The sequence below is a fragment of the Apostichopus japonicus genome, chromosome 12 (genome assembly GCF_037975245.1).
Source record: "Apostichopus japonicus isolate 1M-3 chromosome 12, ASM3797524v1, whole genome shotgun sequence".
Taxonomy (NCBI): domain Eukaryota; kingdom Metazoa; phylum Echinodermata; class Holothuroidea; order Aspidochirotida; family Stichopodidae; genus Apostichopus; species Apostichopus japonicus.
In genome coordinates this window covers 5,007,051-5,024,131 of record NC_092572.1, presented here as the reverse complement: position 1 = coordinate 5,024,131, position 17,081 = coordinate 5,007,051, and the positions used below count along the sequence as shown (strand labels likewise).

The 17,081-nt window shown below is 37.7% G+C and overlaps 2 protein-coding genes across 3 annotated transcripts in view; both read right to left on the bottom strand.

Moving 5' to 3' along the window:
- Nucleotides 1-13,876, bottom strand: part of LOC139977005 (dixin-like) — a 34,294-nt gene extending 20,418 nt beyond the window's left edge. Inside the window, exons 1-6 of one of the 2 annotated variants that reach the window (XM_071985944.1) lie at nt 13,799-13,876; nt 9,050-9,568; nt 8,036-8,165; nt 4,879-5,004; nt 3,583-3,853; nt 1,784-1,861 (exon numbers count right to left, since the gene is read on the bottom strand). In XM_071985944.1, the coding sequence (XP_071842045.1) occupies nt 1,784-1,861; nt 3,583-3,853; nt 4,879-5,004; nt 8,036-8,165; nt 9,050-9,127 (683 nt within the window). In that variant the 5' untranslated portion in view covers nt 9,128-9,568; nt 13,799-13,876. The remainder of the gene's footprint in view (nt 1-1,783; nt 1,862-3,582; nt 3,854-4,878; nt 5,005-8,035; nt 8,166-9,049; nt 9,569-13,798) is intronic. The other variant, XM_071985945.1, reaches the window with a different exon arrangement.
- Nucleotides 12,373-13,044, bottom strand: LOC139977323 (uncharacterized). Its single transcript, XM_071986610.1, has one exon. It carries the CDS (start codon nt 13,042-13,044, stop codon nt 12,373-12,375), a length of 672 nt encoding a protein of 223 aa, XP_071842711.1.
- Nucleotides 13,877-17,081: the final 3,205 nt, after the last annotated feature.

Here is a 17,081-nt window from a genome sequence, read left to right as displayed (position 1 = left end):
ATTTCTTAAATTTAAACCTTGTGTAGTGAAGCTACTATCCTCTAAGAACCATACTGTTTTCGGAATTTCAGTATCGGAAAGCTTCAAGAACAAAATCGATCAACAATAACTAATATTTATCAACATTGACTTAAATTTGTCAACATTAACTGAGAGTGGAAGTGCAGAAAGAATATTTGCTACTTGCGAGAAAGCGAAAGAGAATATTCTTTCTACTTTTAAGTTGCACTGACATTTCAATAGTACTGTCAGCTTACACTGTTCATTTATGTTCACAGCTTTTGACAAGTACTGAACAGAAAGAGGTATGTTGAAGCTAGCTACAGGAAACAACCCAGGCTGCAGAAGCCATCACGGAATGCTGATATAGTTAAATACATGAATATATACATATAGTTTCTATTACCATGCAATAACATGTGGTTGATTTTGCTACATGAAGAGAGGCTAAATTATAAAGAAAAGATGGATGAAGGATTGATGTAAATCATCTATGGCACGTTTGAGGTTCACCAATAAATCAGCTGTGGAGGTTGTCTGGCAGGGGTTGTTTACATCAAATTCAAATTGCATTACAACTAAATACTGTACCCCCAAAATAGCTAAAATGATACTTCTGTCACCCCCCCCCCCCCACCCATAGCTGGTGTTCTATTCAACAAACCCTGCACATCTCTCCTACAGTGTTTGTCCTACAGTGATATACAGTTGGTCTTTACTATTTTGCTACATTTCAGGAAACCAATATGTACTGCCGGAAGTATTGTCGTATGTATGTATTGTCGGAGGGCGAACCAGGACTAAAAACCTCACATTTGCCCTGATTGACATTTGCCCTAAATATCAATAGTTCTTGCTGATGTGTGGAATTGGGGAACTTGATTTTTGCAACTAGATTTTCTTAGCAAACAGGTATTATTGTGTGAAATTCTAGGCCTGATACTGTCCATATACTCTGTTTCTGTAACAGTGTCCATAAAGCCAGATAGTCTTGGCTGGAGGGGACTGTGACAGGCTCAACTGGACTGTCATGGTATCATTTTGGATAACTGTCGTCAAGATTAAGACCCTTAGGCATAAACCTGACTCCTGAACAACTAATGAACATCTAATGAAAGGAAATCCTGTTGATGGTTGCTGCTTGCTTCTGGTCACATGCCAAATTAGTTTCCTGTGATTGGTTACATTTTGTTGAAACTTGGCAGTCTTAGTGGTGGGCAGATGTAACCTGCACGACCATCAATGACTTCCTGTTGGAAAATCGCCACATGTTGATTTTTCGCCGACTGAATCCAACAGAACATAAAACTGGCTAAAGTTTGATCAGGCTTAGTCGTAAGAAGACACACACTGCATGACTACCCAGGAGTATCCATGTTACGACCATCTTATTGAGTCAGGTCGTTGGACAGCTGGGAAATTCGAAGCAGGCCGAAGTCATAAATCAGTATCCTTCAAAATCTTAATAACAAATGATGTTGTGTTTTCTCTGTTGTAAAATTCTTTTCTGACTTTATACTCACATCCCCCTCCCATTCCCAGCCCCTCCCACCCCCCCAAAAAATGTGATCTTACTTTGACATAATCACGTACTGATTACTTAAGACGAGGTGTGACTTGAGAACTATGACAGAAGTTAGTCAAATACAATTTGCACATTTAAAAGCAACGTAAGAGATGCGCAGAGAGGAGATGGGCGAAGCGAGACAAGATAATGAAAGATAGAAATGAAAACAAAAGCAAGTAGGTGATGAAATGTAAGTTGGCTGGGTTATATGGGTACCTCTGTCTAAATCGGTGGGTATGGTCAGGAACGGGGGACCCAGAGGGCCTGTATGAAGGCTGTCTGTAGTTCCTGTGACTAGAGAGGGTGCAAAACAGGCAAGAGACACATTCAAACATAAAACAAATACCAAAGTATTTTAGTCTTGAAATAACAAAAACAACTTCATGGTCTTCTTGAAAAAACAAAAATAAATAAAAATAAACACTGTCATCGCCGATTAAGATAAAAGATAAGAGAATCATATAAACTTTTTAAATTTTCTTTGCTGTTAAGGGTGGTTACGGTCATGACGACGACGATGGTTTTAAGAACTACACCACGATAGTATCTAAATGATAAAGTGCTTAAATATGTATTTAAGGGGAAGGGGGGGATTCCCCAGTTCGCCAACGATTATGGGCAGGTGTAAATAATTTCCTTGTACAGATTTGATGGACCTCTTTTTAACAAGGGTAATATTTGTTTCAAAATTCAGTGAACAGGGAGAGAATTCTCAAATTTCAGAACCAGAAACATTTTCAATCACTCTGTTTGAATAGTTCATTTTCTTTGTCAAATGGCACAGAACATGGATGGTTACATATTGATGTCAACATTATGTCAGGAAAATTAATCTATCCAAATTATATATAATTAATTATAATTAACAAAGTATACCAACAGAACAAATAGAAGATTTTATATTTAATTGAACTGAATGAAATATAATGTTAGAAATAAAAAATAAAAAATTGACAATATATTTAAAAATATTTTGGGGGTGGGACGTCCAGATAATAGTCATAAATAGCAGAGAGGGGAAGAGTAAACAAAGAATGGGCAAAAGAAGGTAAATAGAATGATTATTATGGTCAAGAAAAATCTACAACTTTTGATAGGATATTACTGGGTGGGGGTATGTACCGTAGGGGGATCAATGGTGCGATACCAGGGGTGCAGCATAACAATGATAAATTATACTAACCATTTAACGTCTTGTAACTAAAATAACAAAGCTATCTACAGATACAGGCAAGGAAGGAGACAGGGTATACATGTATCCCCGCCGTTATTTGAACTGTCAATAATGGTTTGGCGCACTTGATGTTGAAATAACAGAACGGTTCAATATTCGGAATGAATGTGCCTGCTGTTTATTTTGTTTGTTATGTAAGATAAATACATATACACAGAAGCTTCTTATTATCACAGTAATACTTAAATTGGATGGATATACCATATGGAATGTGCACTTCCAAAGAACAGATTCCTTACAAATGTATACTGTATATCCTTCACAAGAATAACATTCTATGGATATATCCTAGCGAGGGTGTAGTTAATTGGGTGACAGAAGGGCAAGTAGCAATGAATATTCATGAAGCTGTTGTACAATCCAGCCCAGTTGGGAGAATTTTCTAATGTTCAGTAGCATTGTGTAGTGTCCTCCCATATCATGCTTCAATGCACTCCTACTTGCAGTATGAACAGTTCCTAACTACATATCCAATAGTGACAGGATAAACATACTGTACTACTCATACTGACAGTATGAACAGTTCCTAACTATATCCATTAGTGACAGGACAGGACATACAGTACATAGTACTCATTCCTGACAGTATGAACAGTTCCTAACTATATCCATTATAGACAGATTATCCATACTGCTCATACTGTTAGTACGAGTACTTTGAAGCATGACATGTAGTATGTAAAGAATTCTCCCCACTGGGTATAATGTACAGATTTGTTCATTGAATAGATATATGGATGTCACTTTTAATACTGTAAGTATATAGCTTCTATTGACTCACCTATGGTCCCTGTATCTGTGAATCGGTGATCCCACCCCGGCTGCTTCCTTGCGTGCATCGTGGATGGCCGCGGCCGCATTGGCGGCCATGGCCGCAAATGAGGGCTGCGACCTCTGCCCTCCCTTGACACTGGCTGGTGTCCCTGAGATGTTGGGAGTTGTGGCCCCACTGGTGGGAGTGCTGGGTGCCTGCTTCACAGAGCTGGGCTTGTAATGAGCAGCAAGAGATAAAATCAGCCTCATGATTGCCTTCAGGTTGCCGTCAACAATATCTGTCGTTCCAAAAATTTAAAAAAAAAATGGATCGATTGTAAGGGTCATTACAATCAGGCCAACAAAATTTTTTCATCACGGTCATATGTTTTGGCTATTTGATTACATTTTTTATTTTAAAGACCATTAAATTAAGCTAGCATTGGCATTCAAATGTCAGGTTTCCATTCTAGCTTTAGTAATAATCAAGCACAGATGAGCAGAAAGTGGCCTGCTGGTAAATTTTATGCTGCCCCTGAGAAGGCTTTCAAACCCCTACTAAACCCCCTGAAACATATATCGAACATAACCTGCCCGTTGTTAAGGAAAATATAAACCATATTACGGTTTTTGGAAGTGGTACCATCATGGTTTGAGAGTGGATCCGTTATGGTTTGAAAAGTTGAACCATTATGGTTTTAGAAGTTGAACAATTATGGTTCAAAAAGTTGAACTAAATATTATGGTTTGAGAGTGGAACCATAATAATTTGAGAAGTTGAACTATTATGGTTTGAAAAGTTGAACCATTTCAGTTTGAAAAGTTGAACTATTATGGTTTAAGAAGTTGAACTATTATGGTTTGAAAAATGAAACCATTATGGTTTGAGAAGTGGAACCATTATGGTTTGAAAAGTGGAACGATTATGGTTCAAAAAGTTGAACTAAATATTATGGTTTGAGAGTGGAACCATAATGGTTTGAGAAGAAGAACCATTATGGTTTGAGAAGTTGAAACATTAGTCTGAGTTATTTTGCATAGTGCTCCTATACATCTGGAGAAATATTTCAACCAACATTTACATCTATGGATAACATGCACAACTTTTATTTTGCAAATAACGCCATGCCTCTGATTCTGTCATGGCAGTAGGTGCACCTTTAAGTAAGCCAGGCACAAGGAGTATCAACTCTTACCAAAATGTTACCAAACTTGATTGAAAGGAGCTCTTTTTTAAGGGAAGGGAAGGAGGTTTAGATAACATGTTTTGCCAGGCCATCATTTTAAAATTGAATTTTGAAAAGCTTGACCCTTTGATTCTCACCCTTTGCCGATGTATGGTGCATCCTTATCCTCTTTGTGGTCATAAACTGAAGAACTCTCTCAACATTTTCTTTCATAGCTGTGCTTGTCTGAGGTGTATAGTCTGCCCTAGCCAAGGACTCCCCAGCTGAAAAGAAAGCAGCTATGTTAAAGACATTACAACACATTGGCCCAATTTAAAGTTGGACTAAACAATCGGTTGTCCAAATGTCTGAAAATTTCGCAAAGTGTTGCGAAACATCGCGAGGGTTTTGCTTTGTCAACCTCGAAGTGGCGGGCACTGTAACTGCATTCAGTGACAGACTAAGAGAAGAACATATGTTTCTTATTCATTTCATATAAATGTACACTTTATGGTTATCCATTTCACTTCCTTTTGTTATTTATTCATCTTCCTTTATCGATCACCAGTATAAATATATTAAAAAAAAACATATGAATAAACAGGAGTACCAAAGACCAGGAAATATAAAAAATATATACATATTTAAATATTAGCGTAAAGTTAAGAAAGTTAAAGGATTGGTTCAGTTGTCATACATGTTTATGTTATATATGAAAGAGGACAATAAAAAAAACACAATGGTGAAAAAAACTGTTTAAATATCTTTTTTGGTTAAAGAGAAATTCAAGTGTAAAGTTTTTTCAGATTGTGTAGAAACTGCTGAAATCTGACTAGCTGTGATGTCACATCCTCACATTCCTGAAAAGTCTTTGTTTTTTTTCTCTAAATATTTTGTGAGATTTCATGACTTTTAACCAAAAGATATGTCAGGAGATCTCATATTTGTCAAAGGAAGTATTTGAGATTAAACCATCTGAAGAATTGTTGATTATATTATTTTCAAATTATGTGTTAAAAAATATAAATAATTTTTAAAGAAATATATTCACAAATGTTAAGGAAGTGAGGATGTGACATCACACCCTCACAGTAAGTCTTTCTACACCAGTCGTTTTCAAAGAAATTTTGATATCTTCAAAGTGTCAAAGCATGCTATCATGGTAGTTTCTTCACTGTTCTTTTTGTGCTCTTTCATACAAAATAGACATGTCAAACACCTGAACCAATCCTTTAAATAATGCTCATAAAGAGTTTGACTGTGTGAGTATTGATTGCAACATATTAAATATATGTATCTGATGCATGCGTATATTTAATCTTTGGTATATATTGACTTTCACTGGCTTTAAAAGAGCCTTTAGTGCAAGATACAGTGAATGATTTGCAGCAATAATAAATTGCCTTTTCTTATTCATTCCATACATACTGTATGTACACTTTATGGTAAGAGTTATCGATTTCACTTCCTTTTGTCATTTATTCATCTTCCTTTATCGATCACCAGTATAAATATATTAAAAAAAAAATATGTATAAACAGGAGTACCAAAGACCAGGAAATATAAAAAATATATACATATTTAAATAATAGCGTAAAGTTAAGAAAGTAAAATAAGGTTCATAAAGAGTTTGACTGTGTGAGAATAGAATGCAGCATATTAAAAATATAATAATCTTCTGCATGCGTGTATTTAATCTTTGGTATATATTGACTTTCACTGGCTTTAAAAAGAACCTTTAGTGCAAGATACAGTGGATGATTTGAAGCAATATTAAATATCCCTTTTCTTGATATCCTGTCCAACTCAGACTTATTTTCGTGTCCTAGCACAACAGCATATATAGCGTGTGCTTTTGTTACAAGGAGGTGATTATCACAGCTTTATGTCAAAGAGAAACATGTGATGACACCCTCCCATCACCCAAATGATACATCTAAAGTAGCGCAACGTGACCATACACTGACCTTGGTTTCAGTGCCAACACTATTTACATTCAACTTGAAAATATGAACAGAAAAGACCAACTAAAAGCCAAAAAATTTCACCTCTTAAGGTGGCATACTCCTATTAGAGTCTATATCAATCCACTCGATTGTTCTCCTTCAGGGAAAGTGCCAAAATGCAGTAGGAGAACATCTTTTTTGATATGTTATCAATCAGGATCTGGTTTTGCGTGGCTTGCATTTTGATGGGCATGAATGGAAGTACATGTGGTGCAAAAATTGGATCAATTGAGGCAATTTTAGACCCTTTTAGGCCTCCCAGGAGCAGCGTACGAAATTTGTTTACTACTGTGTGAAGAGGTTTGTTTACAAGTGACAAAACTTCTGGCTCTGATAGCAAAAAATCTACATAGTCATGATACAGAAAATTGATGGTGCCATGAAAGGCCAACTTGTCAGCTATCCGGTGATGGGTAGCGTTTAGCTAGTGAGAACTTCTATCGAGACTTAGAGATCACATTACTTTTGTGATTTAGTGTAAAAGTCAATAGGGCTTTTAATGGACGTATGCTGCCTTAGTGACACTACTGTGTGACATCACACATTTACAAAATGCCGGCCACCTGACACATGGAAGTTTTTAACTCCCATACCCTCCAAACGAGGTATTCGATATTTCTTCGGATATTTGAGGAGATCCTCCATGAGAAGACTTACGACAAACTTTCAAGGTAACATCTCTAGTGTTCTATATTTATGTCATGTTTCTTTGTTTAGATATGAGTTCTTTAAGCAATCAAGTCGACGTTGATTATTAACATGTTATATTTTATTGCGTAACATAGTCATGCTGTAGAGGACAGATATAGGACATAGGCCTGAAGGTCTAGGCCGCGAACAAATTAAGGGGGGGGGGCGGGGGAAAGCCCTGCCGCCTAGGAGTATGGGCTGGCCTCGAACAATTATTATTATAATATTTTTTTTTCTTTTTTCGGAGGCCTAGCCTCTAGCCTAACGTACAACAAGTCGTATCCCAATGTACAAAACCCGAGCCTAGTGTAAAGGCAAAAAGACAAACACGCCTAGAAAAACGGGTACAAGTTTCCCCACAGCCTAGGTGGTCGTTAAAAACAGCTCAGGAGGGCCTAAGCCATATCTAGGCTAATCAGCAGCACCGAAGGGTGCAAGGGGAGGAAGCAGCCGAGCCAAAACGGCCACTGGTCGAGATTCGTGTGACTACGTTTGAAACACAGACATCTTATGAATATTCAATAGCATTACAATTTGTCAACAAGACTGGGAGAAGACTACGTAGCTGTCCAGACAGAAAAGAATGACAGAAAGAAAACAAACGACAGACGGAACTCACAAACAATTTCGACTAGATGGACCAGAGCGACCCCATCCTGCATATCTCTACGAAGGTCCTCCACCATGTGACAGCCAGGTTTCTTTTTCAATTGGGAATTGACCCAAGCCACGTAGGCTTGAAGTTGTTGCTGAAAAGATATATGTAAAACAAAAGATCTCCAAAACATATGAAAAAGAAAGATGAGTAAAAGATAACAAAATGATACGAAAAGGGTTGATAGTGCCTCATGTACAGGTACTACTGTACATTCTCGAGGAAAAACAAAGGGAATGGGGAGGGGAGCGGGAGCTGAAAGAGGGCCAAAAAAGGGTTTCCTTTGTACATTCATGAATATAAACTGCTGTTGGAGTTACTTTGTCAGATCAGAAAAATTTCAGACTCTAGTCCAGATGAGCCAGTGCGAGACAAACAGTGGCTCTAATTTAGTCTTTTCATAGGAACTGACTTGACTCGGGTTTTTCTGGGAGGTTGTTAGTCAATGACTCAAGTCGCGTCTTTCAAATATATGACTGGAGATGGGTCACTGAGTTCAGTCATTACATCACTGCTTGGGTAGATAACTGTACTGGTGGTAACGGGGTGGATGAAGGCACCCATTGATCATCATTACCGCAGGGCATCAGAGGTGAACAAAGTTGTTTCGAAACTCCATTTCCCTCAATTCATATTCTAGAATTTCCTACCAAACGTCACCAAAGATTCTGCTCAACGACACTGTACAGCAGAAATTTGGGACGTTTTTGGAAGTGAAACTAGAGGTGGTGGAGTGGATTGTGGACAGTGTTACAACACGCTCTCCACCTTGTATGTAATATAAACAATAGGGGGAAGAAACAATATAAAAAATAGGGGGAAGAAACACTGTAGAGCACTGAGATTTCTTTTTGCACTCATGATCTCTTTGGCCTTTATAACAGTCAAAATTTATGTAGCAGCCTAGAAAGCATTACACTATACAGCAAATCCATAGCTATGTTACAAATAGGAAAAAAAGGTTTTCAAATTTCTCACCGTCCATTCTTCCCAGGAGTGAGACGACCCACCGGGTTTCCCTTTACTGTTCTGTACGGGTGAGGTTCTGTTCGACATGTCTCATTTATTCTTTATTTTCTCTCTCAAGTAGTACTGTTCAAGAGGTGCGACATCACATGATCTTCCAGAACTGCATATTCATGTATGCAAATGAAATGTGATGTTGAAGATGTGTATTTGCTCGTTTGTCTACGATAACAAACTGATGCAATTTGCCCTACTTGGGTCTGATATTTTTTCTACCCAGAGTTTGTTGCAGACATTTCACAGTTTGTAGAGATCTATAAGATTGTACATACAGTAGCAAGTTGATGCTAAAAGTTAAGCACATGAACTTATCATTTTTAGGCAACAGTTTATAAGCTCTGCTACAACCCACATCAGCTCAATTAAATTTGACAGTTGTGCTTCATTTTAAAAGTACACTGATAAGGATTCCTGCGTAAAAACGTCTGCTTGTCGAGCCAGTTGAGATTTGCTTACTTCCTTCTTCCATGTCTAAAGGTATAAAAAAAAGGTATAGTCAAGTGGGGTAAAAAAAAACAATTTACCTAAAGTTTGCTCTAAAAATTGATGAGTAAGAGGTATTGTTTCGGTTTCAATATTCAAGTGTGTGGAGTGGTATTCTCTTAAAGAGAATCTAACAAAAATAACTTTTTTGTAAATGGAAAGTGACGTTTTTTGCAAAAAATGTTGTTTTTCTTTACCCCAAAAATTTGCTTAATTCGGGGTAAAAAAAAACAATGCTGGGGTAAATCAAAACAATGCTAGAAAACAGCTATTTTCTTCATGAATGTATCTTAAAATCATGTTTGCATATAATTACATCTAAGTATGAGCTACTACCCTTACATGAAAGGAAAAAAATTGTGAACTTGTCTTAATTGGTAATTATGGATGTCTCATGTCATATATCTCTCTCTAAAGGTGATCTGCCTTAAGGCAGGTCCCTCACCAAACACAAAATCATAATAACCGCTCTTCTGCATTCCTCTTCATAGTGAAATAATTTCTACCATCTCTGATATCATCCATCAACATTATTCTCTTTCTCCCTCTTGATCGCTTCCGTTCATTCTTCCTTCAAGCACATCTTTCAGTAGTCCGTCATGTCTCAAGATGTGCCCAATCCACCTTTTCGTTCTCAGCTTAATAGTTTCTCCCAGCCTGCGGACCTCACCAACCCTCTGTAGAACTTCCTCATTTGTGACCCTGTCTGACCACTTTATGTTCTCAGACTTTCTCCATAGCCACATCTCCAATGCGTCTATTCTTTTTCTGTCCTCTTTCCTTAGTGTCCAGGTTTCTGAGCCATACAGGAATACACTCCACACAAAACATTTCATTAGTCTCTAGTGTGTATATGATGCTACACAAATGTGGTGTAATATAGTAGAAACATTAGAGTTGAGCCAATTTCAGTTACTTCTGCCCAATTATTTAACATTTTTGACACATGACAGACATGAAAACTATTTGCCTAACTTCTAAAATCAACATTATGGAAAAATTTATCCATTCGGGCAAAATAGGGAGTACATTGGAGCCGGAAAGTACTTGTTTTTTTTTACCCCATTCGCATCATTTTTTGGGGGTAAAAAAAAACAAGGCCCCCCCCATGAAGCGTGAATGAAGTTGGAGTAATTCTACCATGGGGGAGTGTAATATAACTAACTGCTATGCTGTAACTGCTGGAATAATCTCCCCATCATATAAGCTGGGTATGCAGGAGAAAGTTTCGGATATGTGGTACAAACTTCAAATTTTGCTATTTTAGCATTCGCTTGATTCGATGAAGTGGTGATTGGCAGCGAAGTGACATAGAGTTCCAGAAATTATATAAAAATAAACTAGACATATAGGACTATCACCCAAAATGAATTGGAACTTTGGCTAAATATTCCCCTTCTATAAAAAGGGTTGTTTTTTTTTACCCCAACTACCCCCTTGTTTTTTTTTTACCCCAACTGACTATACACCATGGGTTTTCTTAAATTTAATATAACAATATTGTAATGTTCTGGGTTGTATGAGTTCTTTGAGGCAATAACGTAAGATGACAACATGTGTCTTCTCAACTTATACTCATATCCTCCATGCTAGCTGATATAAACCAATAATAACAAGATGTGTCTTAGACATAACTAACATAAACTACATTATAACGTGACATCTGGTTGACAGACAGGGTGAAGAGAACGAGCACGTAGCGTGCATTGGGTTTTATACCCATCAACGATTATGTGACTGCAGCTGCACATATGCATAACTTACAAGTTTGCACACTGCCAGAACTTGTACATAAACATGTATCATGAATATTCAATATGCATATGATTACTGGATTGCTCGTATACCAATATCTCTGCTGCCACTAAAATAAAGCGCTAACTGAACAATTAACAGAATCTGAGGGTAGGGTGAAATCAGTCTGAGATCTTTAGAACTCTGCTGCTGCTCTATTGAGATTTTAATATATATATAAAACCACACATGGCTATACCTCACACTATTCGTCAAAATCCAACATGTGACTGAGCTGTCTTCTTGCATTAATTTAAAATATAGTAACTTAAATTAAAAGGGGACAATGACCCTAGTTATTATCCCTTTCAACTTATTGACAAGAGTTTTTTCTTTATGAACAACTTCACCACCATGGCTACGAAAAATCTTGCACCTGATTGGGAGATATTCTCTTAAATGCAGTAAATATAATACGCAGTCAGTTTGTAAACCTGTCACGCTCAAACACCAATATTTTAGATTCAGCATTTGTCAGACTTATGTAGAGATATTACACAAAAATAAGTGCAATAAATCAATGAAAAAGTGACAAATTTGAAGTACACACTGCTTGATGATGTCATATTTAGACTTCAGCCTTGAGTGTGAATGAAGATTAAGTCTGGGTTATCTCCCAAATGGAATTTGGAAATAGTTATCTCTATCACGTACAGACTAATGGTAATATTTGGGTTTGTGTCCTCTTTAAATTGTAAACAAATATGTTGAGACACCTTATTGGGCTGATTCTTATACATATGTGAAGGACCTCTTAAATAATGTTATGGCACCAACCCATTGCTTCACTGCAAAAAAAGTTAAGAATTGGCTATGAAATTGGTAAAATTGTTACATAGGCCAATAGCATAATTAACTGAACCTGCTAAATACTGACATAATGTTGACCCATATTTTGATTAACCACCCTGAGTCTAGGCAAGCTTAGTCTTGGTCTTGGTGTAATACTGCACAAATCGCCCCTGATGTGGCTGTTGACGTGCAGTCCTCCAAGCTGGCTAATGGTGCTGCTGACTTCCCAGCATTAACTTGAAGGAGGCGGTGTTTGGTGCTGATTTTAGATCAGGTGGGAGTGCGTTCCACTGAGGAATGGTGCAAGGATAAAGTGAATATTTATAACAGTTCTTTTGAGCTTGAGGAATTTTATAATTCAAACTGTGAGATTGACGTGTAGTTGGTTTTTCTTTGTCTTCAAGAAGGTTATTTATGTTGCTTGGGATCAGGCCATGAGTCTCTTTATATATGGTAACAAGTCGTGCTTTGAATCTTCTGTTTTCAAGAGTATCCCAGTTGAGATCTTTTAACATGTCTGTGACACTACTGAAGCGACTATACTCATTTTTGACGAACCTGGCAGCTCGTCGTTGAACTTTTTCCAAGGATTCTGTGTGGATTTTCTGATGAGGGTCCCAGATTACACTGGCATATTCCAGTTTGGGTCTAACAAGAGCTTTATAAGCTGTTTCTCTTGCCGATGATGCACAATTCCAAAAATTACGTTTGATAAGACCAAGGATTTTATTGGCACTGTTTACCGACTGGTTGATGTGTTTGGACCAGGTAAGATCACTTGAAAGTTCGACTCCAAGGTAGTGATGGTGTTTAACCTCTTGGAGGATGGAGTCGCCCATTGAGTACTCATGATTTGGAATATTCTTCTTGTGAGTCATCCGCATAATGAAGCATTTTGATTTGTTGAATCTCATCTGCCATGCTGTCTCCCAGTTACAGAGTGAATTTATGTCTTTTTGAAGATTGTCACAATCATTATGGGAATTTATTTGTCGGTACAGAATTAAGTCATCTGCAAACATTCTTACATCAGAAGCGACACAGTCTAGCTCTCAGGCAAGGTCAATATGTCTTACTACTTGTAATAAGAAACGATGCACTATTATCTGGGGTCATTACATAATTAATATAATGCCTTGATCTCACAGTAGGGGAACTGATTTGACGAAATGAAAATAAACATTCTCAAAAACATGACCAAGACACTAATTTGTTTATTGTTTCTGCCATTAAAGTTTAAGTTAGCCTTAAATAGTAGCTCTTCACCATCAGGCCAACAGTGCTCATACTCAAATATCGAACTGTGTCTAAAGAGTTAGGTTCTAGGCATAAGTTAGTCCTATTGCACGTCTAACTTGGGCCCAAATGTCTACGTTAGGCATAACAACTTATGAAATAACACTAACTATAACAGGCTAGGCTCTGTAGTTGGCCTACACAAACAATAACATTAGGCTAAACAGTTAGTCCTTGCCTAGGCTATGTCTAACGCAATTTCTATGGTCTAACGTTAACTCTGGTATCATTTACCCTTTCACTAAGCTACTGCAAATGCGGCAATAATGTAGAAAAGCTTACTACGATTTCTTCCTACTTATAAAAAATATATATAACAAGCACATGATATCTTACATTGCCCCTTAAATGAGGTAATTATCATATATGTTGCTGCAACAACCTTAACAACCTCAATTTTCTTGGGTGTCCTAACACTACGACGTTGTCACAGAGTGTTAGCACCAATCAAAATAGATCTTAGAAAAGATTTAGGGTTTCAGCCAATCGCAGGCATTTCCTGGATAAACAACATGTCTGCGCCCTTGTGTAAACTTATGCCGATCCCGGTTTCAGTAGTGTACATGGAATTACGTACTAATAGCCAAGGCCTATACTAGTTACAGTCACTTTATTACGCTGAACAACCAAAGTGAAGGCTTCAGTTCCTATTTTTGATATGAACGCAATGCATGTGTGCCCGGTGACTGTGCTGAGGACTAGCAGGTAAAAGTGGTCGGATTTTCACAAAATAACGTTATTGCGTTACTTGACAAATTGACAATTCGTCCATATGAGTCAGTTACACACTGAGACGTGAGACTGGAGTAGGCTAGGCCCTAATAATTAAATAGGCAAAGGCCTAACGTTTACAGCTCGTATGGCACCTGTACCTATTTATCTGAAAACCAAACTCATGATGAGTTACGTGTTGAAGATTCATGTGGATCTTCCAGGCAGGTAGGTCTAGGCCAGGGTTGTCCAACCTTTTGCAGAGGAGGGCCACATGGAATGATTATGATGAAGGAGGGGGCCGCATGAACCCTAGCCTACGCTCGATATTTTGCCCGAAGCCCAAGGCAACAAAATGTGAGCACTGGGAGCAGAGCGCACTGATTATACAGTTGTTATTCTGCCGATTCGAAGTAAGCTTTCACATTCATATGGTACGGATTCTAAAATCAGGCCCTAATGGTACTGATTTATTTTCCGTCCTGATGAACGGACCGCCCGCCCCTCCCCCCTCCTCCACTGAGAGAGTGTCACAAAAACTGACCTGTATGCAGTTTTTTGGACGCAGAAGGTTCGGATGATGATTATATAGCTTCAAATTGTTATCAATATATCTGCTCACTAAAATTTCGCACCGTAGATAATCTCTGGCGGGCCGGACGCAGCCTTGAGGCGGGTCGGACTGTGGCCCGCGGGCCGTAGGTTGGACAACCCTGGTCTAGGCTATATAATGTTTCTTCTCCAGTCCTACATTTGTTCAAACAAGAAGATATTATTCCTACTTCCCCATGATATTTCAGAAATATGATAGATTTGAAGACAAACAAAGGTCTGATTGAGATATTGAAATGCAATGGTCTCCAACTGTGTAAACTCATTGAACTTCAATAGGCCTGTACATGTTATGATATTCGTTGTAAATTGATTGTGCCATTAATAACATTGTCTGCAAAAAAAAACATTTTTACAGGTTGCACAAGATTATTCTTCCCCTGATGAAGTCTTCTCAAAATAGGTGGGCTGTGTGGAATGCAATGTATTTTCCATATAGTGGAGACTTACTCCACATCCATGACTTACTCCACATTCATCATATTCATACATTCATCTGCTGATGGTTCTCCAAAGTTTCATTCCCTACAGTATGTGTGGCAATTGTATTGAGGTATGATTTGTTCTTTGACATTCAACTCCAAAATTGGACCTAAGTTTTAAAGTTCCAGGTGCTAGAAACATAGACCAAATTGATTTTTTTCTTTTTGGAACTTGGTAGGCCATTATATAATCTGTTCTGGTGATGCAGAATTCATTCAGCAGATGGTTCAATTCCATCAACAGATATCATACAGCCATACAGTTTCCAAAAAGAAGGTCAAGTATTCGGCACCATCATGAGACTTGTAACAAAAGGAATTACAGGATTTTTCAATCGCAAAGCTCTCGTTGAATTTCCTCACATTGTCTACATAGGAATTTTCTTTGTGATACAGTAATCTAGCTTTCTAGTGTCAATCACTCTACATAGCAAATGCGAACAGTAGGGGTTATTTTAAAGTTATCATGACTTCATTATAGACCATCCACTGGTGTTCCAATAAAAGGCTCAAAATGAGTTGTTAGCTCGGCAGCTAACTTCAGATTAAACAACAACAAAAACTTTTTAAAGAAAATGTGTTTGGATGTTGCCATCTCAGACTTTGGAACTACTGGAACAGATAACTATTATAGAGAAGAATAGCTTTCAGCAAACTGGTTATCCACCATAAGCCATGTGTATGGAAATGTCTGTAGTTAGTGGACCTGAAGTTTCCCACCGGGATGCTCTGTAGGCTAGTGTAGGCCCATATGTTTAAACAAAAGAAATTTTTATTACACACATAGGCATACATTTCTCATCAGCGAAACAAATTGTTGAACTATGCAAATATTACAGCATGTTGGCATGGCTGAGCTAACATTGGATGATTTTGAGCACCTCTTGTAAAGCCAATGTGTTCATAAGCACCATTAGATGACTGGAAAAAAACCCGATATTTTCACTTGTATGTAATCCATTTGTGCTTAACTTTGCACCTAACCACCCCAGATAAAGTTATCATGAACAATGTTCATCTTGTATAGTGTTCTCCATAAATTCTCCCTTCGTATTTGCTATTCTGTGTTCCCCAGTTTTCCATTAAGGACATGCATTAGTCACTGAATCACATATTATCTGTCTAGTTTTTGTCCATTTTAGGGCACTGTACCACCCCAGAAGTGTTTAATACTGAAACTGGTAAATGGAAAGTGGTGGACACAGCATACATAAGCCTATGGAGAATTGGGGACAGCATAATGAACACATAAATTGGTGTCACTGTTCCTGTGGCTATGTAAAGGTCTTCTGTAATTTCTTTATATTCTTGAAAGGAAAAAGTTAATGAGTAAAATGTTTTGTGCAGTATAGAGGCCCGGTAAAGAAAGTAGATATGCATTGAGAGTGTTTCAAGTAAATCACTAATTCCAGGTGGGGTTCCTCTTAAAGGTGTACTTTATTGGCTAACTATGCTAGATATTCAAATATGGTCACCTTTGGTCAATATTCTTAAACTTTTTTTTTATTACAAACTTTGAGGGAAAATTCCTAACTGGGACATTTAGTCATCTTGTGTGTTCCTTAAAATTTCTGAGAACAGTTTGTATAGTAAAGACCTCCAGGAAAGTACTTTTGAAAACTTCTAGCAGTTATAGCATGCTAGAATTTGGGGCCTATACTGACTACCTTTAAAGCCAAAAGTTCGACTAATCTCTGTTCCAAAATACCCCCAAAAGTATGAACAAGTATTGTTATTCTATAGTGGCTGACACTGGGAACCACCACCTGCCAGTAAGCACTTTGTAGTACTTTAGGGTGGAGGTTGAGGGGCTG

Excerpts from the sequence above, each read along its gene's own strand:
- LOC139977323 (XM_071986610.1), bottom strand. The coding sequence starts at position 13,044 with ATGACTCACAAGAAGAATATTCCAAATCATGAGTACTCAATGGGCGAC.